The 8,314-nt window shown below is 33.6% G+C and overlaps 1 protein-coding gene across 1 annotated transcript; it reads left to right on the forward strand.

Annotated features, from left to right (window-relative positions):
• Nucleotides 1–433: 433 nt before the first annotated feature.
• On the forward strand, nucleotides 434–3,305 carry LOC129290257 (L-tryptophan--pyruvate aminotransferase 1-like). The gene is made up of 5 exons (XM_054926979.1): nucleotides 434–720; nucleotides 822–1,137; nucleotides 2,164–2,453; nucleotides 2,545–2,852; nucleotides 2,943–3,305. The coding sequence occupies exons 1-5, from the start codon at nucleotides 569–571 to the stop codon at nucleotides 3,122–3,124; spliced, it is 1,248 nt and encodes a 415-aa protein (XP_054782954.1). The 5' UTR covers nucleotides 434–568; the 3' UTR covers nucleotides 3,125–3,305.
• The last annotated feature ends 5,009 nt before the right edge of the window (nucleotides 3,306–8,314 follow it).

The raw sequence follows: 8,314 nt of genomic DNA on the forward strand, positions 1-8,314 counted from the left end.
GGACAATAACAATGTTAAAAAAGTTAATGGTCAATGTTTTGCTATTAATTTAAAAGTTTACAATTTATTTTGTAAATTTTAAAAGTTTAGGGTCTAACACAATTTTAGAGCAACAATTCAAGGTCTTATTTGTTCATTAACCCATAATTATATATTCATTATAAATAATAAAAACAAAAGCTAAATGAAAAAAATAAAAATCTCATCCTTTAATTTATATCTACCACATACAGGTAACAGGCTCCTAAGATTTTTTTTTTTTTTCGGTCAAAAAAAGCTCCTAAGATTAGAAAGCCAGATTTGAAAAAGATCATCCCCTGATTTGTAGTACCACCGCAAGCCAAATTAGATACATCATCTGCGATCTGTTCTCTGTATTAGATATATAAATACAATGATTCGCGCGTCTGGATTCACGAATACTTCACTTGGAAATTAAATTACCTACATTTAGAGAAGCAAAGCTATATATATAGACGCACAGTGTCTTCCAAGAAATCAAGCAGATCGAAGCAAAGACTCTTAAAGAGTATATTATTTTTATTATATCGTCATCGTTATCATCATCATGAAGAGCTTAGTTGTTGCAGACAACAAAACAAACCTTTATCCTTCACTTGTGCCAAATCTTGCTCCTCTTCCTCTCAACTCCAGCAATGGCGGCTTCCCCTCCTCCACCAACATTTCTCCTCTCCCTAACTCCTTCATCAACCTCGACCAGTAAGATACTGATTCAGATCTGTGTATATATATGTGTGAGTCTCTTTCTATATGATATGTATATTTTCTGGTTTGAATGCACATTGTTGATGATGGTGCAGGGGAGATCCGGTGCTGTTTGAGGCGTACTGGAAGAGGATGAGCGAGGAGTGTACGGTGGAGATTAAGGGCTGCGAGCTTCTGAGCTATCTGAGTGATCTGGGGAGTGTGTGTTGGTTCATGAAGCCGGAGCTCAGAGACGCCATTAAAAAGCTTCATGCTCTGGTTGGCAACGCAGAGACGAATGATAGGCACATTGTGGTCGGCAATGGCTCAACACAGCTGTTTCAGGCTGCTCTCTTCGCTCTCTCTTCTTCACTTTCTTCTTCGGATGATGAAAACCCTATCAATGTGGTCGCTGCTGCTCCTTATTATTCGGTCAGCTTAATTCTCTCTCTTCTTCTTGTCCAAATCTTTCAGTTAATTAAGGAGGTTTCTTTTTCCTCTATTATTATCTTTGTGTTATTATTGGTCCTCAGTTCATTGTATTATGATAAATTGATGGCTATACAGATTTCTGACTATATATTTCTAGGAATTTCTAAATAAGCCATAATATTGCAGGTGTTTTTGTGGGGCTTTATATGCTTACCTTTTTCCTGGGGAATTAAATTCATAAATTCCACCCGGAAAATAAAAAAGATTATTCTTCTTTCCTATTGCTGTAGTATTGTGTGGAAACTTACCAAATCTATTCATTCTTAATGGATAACGAACCTTTACCTTCATCATCTTGCATGTCAGGTTATGTGAACCGTTAGATCAAGGGGACGGTCCAGATCATATTTCTGGTTGTGATTCACCTCCACATTTATATCCCTTTGATCTGCTTCTAATTATACAATCTCAGACGATTAAGTTCAATCAAACCAGTGTGTCCAGTACGCATGAACGAACGACCCAAGAAGTAACCTTTTCTGTGCCATCAGGTTCACCTAATGGCCAGGATTTACTGACAGGAGAGGACAGGATTTAAAAGAGGTGCGACAGTGAGCTATGACTGCACACAACACAATAATAATAAAGGATTTGTTCATGTGTTAACAAATAATGATGCTGAGAGAAATTGTTCAAATCGTGGGTGCAATTGCTGAGCCAGTTCCGTTGAATTTGGAGCCTAGGCAAAACCTTCCGTCTTTTTAAATTTAGCAGACAAACAAAACTGACAAAACACTTTTTCCCGGAGATACTATATATATGTATAACAGGAGACATGCAACATACACATTCACGTCCGGACATATGAACTTTCAGATTCTAGTTTATACGCAAACATGGTATACTGATCCTGATGGTCAACGGTCAACCTCAAAACTTCAATAATCTCAACATGTCTTTTATTTTCTGAAACCCGAGGCTTTAAAACAAAAACATACTGAAACATTTGTGTCTGCCTGTGTGCAGGAGTATCCAGACCAAACAAATATTTTGCGTTCAGGCTTACACAAATGGCATGGTGATGCTGTGGAGTATGACAAGAATGAAGCATACATCGAGGTAGTGACGTCTCCGAATAACCCAGATGGTAGCATTAGAGAACCAGTGGTGAACAACAAGAGTGGAGGTGAAGGCAAGCTGATTCATGACCTTGCTTATTACTGGCCTCACTACACTCCCATAACTCACAAGGCCAAGCACGACCTTATGCTCTTCACTTTCTCCAAATGTACTGGTCATGCTGGTTCTCGTATTGGGTAAATACAATCCCCTGTTCAATTATATTGATCATTGCTGTGTTTCGTTTCAATGGATTTTGAGTTTGACTACTGGTTTTCTGTTGTGAAGGTGGGCTATTGTGAAGGATACAGAGATTGCGAAGAAGATGACCAAGTTTATACAGATGAGCTCCATTGGAGTGTCGAAAGAATCCCAAACTAGAGTTGTTAAGATAATTGAAGTTCTTTGTGATAGTTATAAGAATTTCAAACTGGGGTCTAAAGAATCTGAGCTGTTCTTTGAGCACAGTAGGAGCCTTATGAAGGAAAGGTGGGAAAAGCTGAGGGAAGTCGTCAAACAAAATGGTGATTTCAGTTTGCCAAAGTTTCAAAGGGCCTATTGTAACTTCACTAATGAATCATCTGAGACATATCCTGGTACGTTTTGTTACTTGTATGTATACCTTTTGGTTGTTCAATTTATAGCGTTTGGTTCTGATACCTCTTGTTGGGCTTTTTTGGTTGCAGCTTTCGCATGGTTGAACTGCAAGAAGGAGGATGAAAATTGTGAGGGTTATTTGGAAAAGAAATTGAAAATACTTGTTAGAAGTGGGATCCGATTTGGATCTGATCCAAGGTATGCTAGAATTAGCATGCTGGTGAGAGGTGACGACTTTGACGAATTCTTGAAGAGGCTATCGAATATCTAAGAGATGATCCATTAAATATGTAGTTAGAGGGTAGATCTAATAAGAGAGGGTTATTTAATATAATTAATATCTTTGTCTTGTAGTTTCATGAATGTCAAGTAAGTTTTTAATCGAGGGTTATTTGGTATAAAATGTCAAGTAGGTTTTAGAATAAAAACCCACCCTTCTTTTTCTTAGGTGTGGTGGTCTTTGGCTAGCTAATATGTTGTTTAATGAAGATTTGTGTTGTTTCAAAGGAACTATTTACGATAATAATAGAGCATGTTTTTCCATTATTAGCTATTTCTGATATATGGGTCAAAAATATTATATATCTTTGTCTTTTAATTTCAGAGATTTACCTTTACATTATTGTTAACGCCTAACCACACTGATAGTAAACTCAAGTTATTAATTAACCTGAGTTATTTTGAAAGAATATTAATGTTGTAATTAACCAACCATGCATGTATTGAAGCAAAAGATGCTATGTTATTTAACAACGCGTGTACGGCTTTTAATAAGTATAAGACATTCCATACAATTTATTAAGATTACCAACTTAACTTCTTTCAACATATTAAACCTAGTTTTAATAAACTTTCCATGAAAGCATTTAAGCAAAACATATCCAACATTGATTATTTGTAATATATTCCCATTCATTAGAACCTTTTAAACAAACTTGGATCATGCACATAATCCTTCAAAGTTTGTAAGTACTGTTACATCATGCACATGTAAATATTGTATTAACAAAAACATTTAGAATTGCATAAGCTTAATTAGCAGAAAAAGAAATCAGAGCATTGCATAAGCTAGGTGCAGCAAGCTTTTTATGCTGAACATTTTGAGATACGGCTTTTAAAATGAATGAACTGTCTATGAGGCCATTGTTGACAATAACAATCTTGTAAGGCCCATATTAGTTTGGGCATGTGGTGGTAACATATACCTCCAAGTTTTTGAGTATACTGAGAGATGGAATAAAAAAAAATGAATGAACTAAAAATATTTTTATTGACTATTAGTTCACTTAAAGCAATGACCTGAGGCTACCGTGTTCAAGGGTGAAACAAGATGCGGCTGGAACCAAACTCTTTCATGCACCAAAATTGTTGACGCAGTGCAAGTGGAAGCAGGAAGTTCGTATATGTGATATGACCACGAAAATCATGACATTTTCAGTCCACTATATATAGCACCACGGAAGGAATGTCCACCATGAACTTAAGACATTATATTAATTTATCGAAAACAACACTATTTTTTTAAGAAAATGTAATTTTGAGTTCTTATACTTTATTTGTGTTTTAATATAAGTTCTTGCACTTTTTTTGTGTGTTTTACATCTCTACACTTTTGTTTTTTGATGTTATAGGTCTCTTGAAGATCCCTACACTTTTTTCATAGAGAGACCTAGAATACTAAAAAACAAAAGTGCAAGAACTTAAAATAAAAAAAAAATGTAGAGACATGTAGTAAAATATGAGAAAAGTGTAAGAATCCATAGTTACATTTTTTCAATCTTTTTCCATCATTAACCAACAAGGAAAACAGAAGAGATGTACGCGTTGTCAGTGTTGACACATTATAACTGCCTCGTTTCATGGCCTTATGGGATGGAGCTCATCAATTTTGTTGCATATTTTAAAACATTCAAAAATGTTTCTAAAATATTATTTATAGTAAAAAAGTAAATTAGCCAGTGTTTGGGACCCTAAATTTATTTACGGTATAATATTTTCCTTTAACTTTTGAAAATAATGTAACTTGGCTCTTACAAAAGTTAACTTTAATTATTAGTTGATCAAAAAATAATAAATAATGACCTCAAAAATTAAAACAAAAAGGATGAATAAAATTTTCTTCATCCTTTTATATAATTTTTAAGTTCTTCACTATAATTTTTTGATCATTTTCTTTAACTTTTGAAGTCGTTTTTTGTTGGTTTTTTATCAACTAACAGTCAGACTTAACTTTTATTAATTGTGGGGGCTAGATTGTACTATTCTTATAAGTTGAAGGGAAACAATGCATCAAAAATAAATGTAGATTCTTGGATACCCCTGAATCTATAATATAGGGACCAAATTGCTCTTTTAGGCAAACAAAATTTTCTAATACATCCAAATTATATATTCTGTGAACATGAAGTATTTTAATATGGAATGAAATACATCATAGCCCTTAGAATTTATTTCAGATCATTTTCCCTGTATATAATACAGAGAGGAACATGAAATGACATATGACGTTCATTGGATTGTCCTTCAATATTGCACCTTCACTCTTGTAAATGTAAAACGTGTATGTTTCTCCTTATTCCTTTTTTGTAGAATATACTGGAAATTTAGTGCATTTTCACAAGTCTATATGCCTAATTCTTATTTTAAAATTCATCCAAAAATTTCTCATTATAAGTTGTGGGTATTCAGAGTTTAAGGAAAATGGGGCTAATTAATTAATCTCAATATCATATTAGCTCCTTTTACCGATAATTAAACTGGTAGAATTCTTAATTAGGATGTTTAGTACTGATTATGTAATCATTTAAAACAAAGTAATATATGAAAATTGAGATTCATGTTTGTAATTAGAAAATTAAAGAACCAACACTTAAAAAAAACATGATATTAGAGATTAAAGTCATGACTTAAGAAAATTATCCTAAGTCAATTACCCTAATTAGCTAACTTCCCTAGGTCAGTCCCTAGTTCAATTAACTAATTGGTGTAAAAATTAGCCAAGTGAATCACTCAAAACTCTCCCTCAAATGCCACAACCAAGACAAGGAATCAAGTAACCACAAGATTATGTCAAGCTACTCAACAACTCAATCATCAACATCACAAGATCATACAACATTAATACATGTAATTCACTAATTGAAAAACATAATATTATGTGCCAAACAAAGAGTGGCCAAATTCAGTCATGGCTATTCAAGGAAGAAATTAAATAAAACAATCCTCTCTTTTTACATCAATATCAAATTCAAATTAGAATTTACAAGGTAAGATGATTGAACCCAGATTGAGGAATCTAACCATCTAGTAAAAAGAAAAGAGGATAGAAAACAAAAGAACTTAACCAATTTGAAGCTCAAGACTTATCCTTTAACTTCATCTCTCTAGGATTCCACCAAAGGAATAAGCCAATCTTCATAATATTCAAGAACTCTAGTAACTGCTTTTAAAGGCCAAACTCCATAGCTTTTGAATGATGAAAATGAGCTTCAATCCTTGTGAAAGAGGGAGGGTTAGGATGAAATTGAGGACAGCAAAAGAATGGTGTGAGTTTTGTAGGGGTTCGATAGTTGAAAATGGAGGTTAGGATGCTAGAAAATAAAAAACAAAAGAAAAAATGAAAAACACTATGAACAAGTGAGAGAAAATTAAGGAGATGAATGAAACGAGTATTGGATCTAAATTTTTTGAGTGAAATGGCATGCTCCCACTTGTTTCCCATCAACTGAAGGCTCAATTAAAAAATAAGAAAAGAAATTAAAATGAAAATGGGGTCCTTGTCACATTTGCAAGATGGCACTCTCCTACCCAATGTGTGCCTAATTTCTCATGTGTCATTCACATCATTTAGGCTGATTTAATACCTCAAAATAATCAAAATTCACATGCAAATGCTCAGCCATTGACCTCAAGGAGTGTTGATTTTAATTGCCTAATTGATGCACGAGTCATATGCCACCTATGTCACATAAATCACATAAATCAATTAAATAACATGTGATATAATAAAATCTAATTAATGTTTAGAATTAAATTCATAATTACAAGGGAAAATTTATTAAAATAACTAAGTTTTAGGATGCACAAAATTATATTACAATTTTCACACAAAGACAAATAAAAAGCTAGGTCAAACTAAGATATTTTAAAAAGTGTTAACTTTTTATTTAATTACTCCCAAACTAAAATAAATTTTAAAAATAAAATTTAACCACTCATCAACTGGCCATAAAATGAACTTTTTTAATTTTTCTTGTACACTTTCTCAAAAGTTTATTTTTTGGATCAAAATGCCCTTAGTGCACTAAACCTAAAAACTTAGACAAAATTTAAAATCTAATGCAATGTGTGCACTTTAAGGTGATAACTCATTAATAAAAGAATCTTAATTGACAAATAAAAGTGAGTAACAAATGTGTTCTATCAGCCATCAACAACTTTTACCTAATTAGTTCAATATTTTGAGTTGTTTGATTCACAATGTTAAGTCCTAATATACTCCTCTTGCTCAACTTCATCCAACATAAAGGCAACTTGCACTTTCTCTTATACAATGCCTCATACAATGCCATCTGAATACTGGAGTAGTAACTGTTATTGTAAACAAATTCAGCCAAAGGAAGATGGCGATCCCAACTACCTTTCAACTCCAGAACATAAGTTCTCAACTTATCTTCCAGGGTCTGTATAGTCCACTTCGTCTGCCTATTCATCTGTGAATGATGTGCAGTATTGAATCTCAACTCAATACCTATGGCTCATGGTAAAGCTCCCTAGAACTTAAATGTAAACCTCAGATCTCTCTCATAAATTATGCTTTCAAGCACACCATGCAACCTCACAACTTTTTGGATATAGATCTTGCTAATTTCTCTAAAGAATCATTGATCTGAATTGCTAGAAAATAAGCCAACTTTATGAGTATCAATAATTACCCAAAAAGCATCATGGGCTGATTGAGTTCTTCGCAACCCAAATATGAAATACATAAATATACTATCCCACTTTCACTTAGGGATATCCAGCAATTGCAACATTCCTATTGGTCTTTGATGCTCTATCTTAACCTTCTAATAGGTTAAACACTGAGTTACAAACTCAGCACATCTCTCTTTATGCTAGGCCACCACTAATATTGCCTTATATCTTGATACATCTTTGTTGCTCCTGGATGGATTGTGTATTTACTGCAATGTGCTTCATTTAGGATAGCCTTCCTCAAATTTGCATCATTAAGCACATAAATCCTATCTCAGTAGACAATGAACCCATCATTATTGAAATTGAAATTAATGGCTTGATTTTCCTCAATCTCTTCTCTGATCCTCTTAAGACACTCATCTTCTAGTTGTGCCATTCTCAGTTCCTCTTAGAAATCATTATTGAGCTCTATGGAATAAGCACTAACTAACACTTTTAGTAGCGCATCTTATTGTGACTCAACAAAGGATTCTATCAACCT

The sequence above is a fragment of the Prosopis cineraria genome, unplaced genomic scaffold (assembly GCF_029017545.1).
Source record: "Prosopis cineraria cultivar Desert tree isolate PC_DT_omini unplaced genomic scaffold, ASM2901754v1 PC13, whole genome shotgun sequence".
NCBI lineage: Eukaryota > Viridiplantae > Streptophyta > Magnoliopsida > Fabales > Fabaceae > Prosopis > Prosopis cineraria.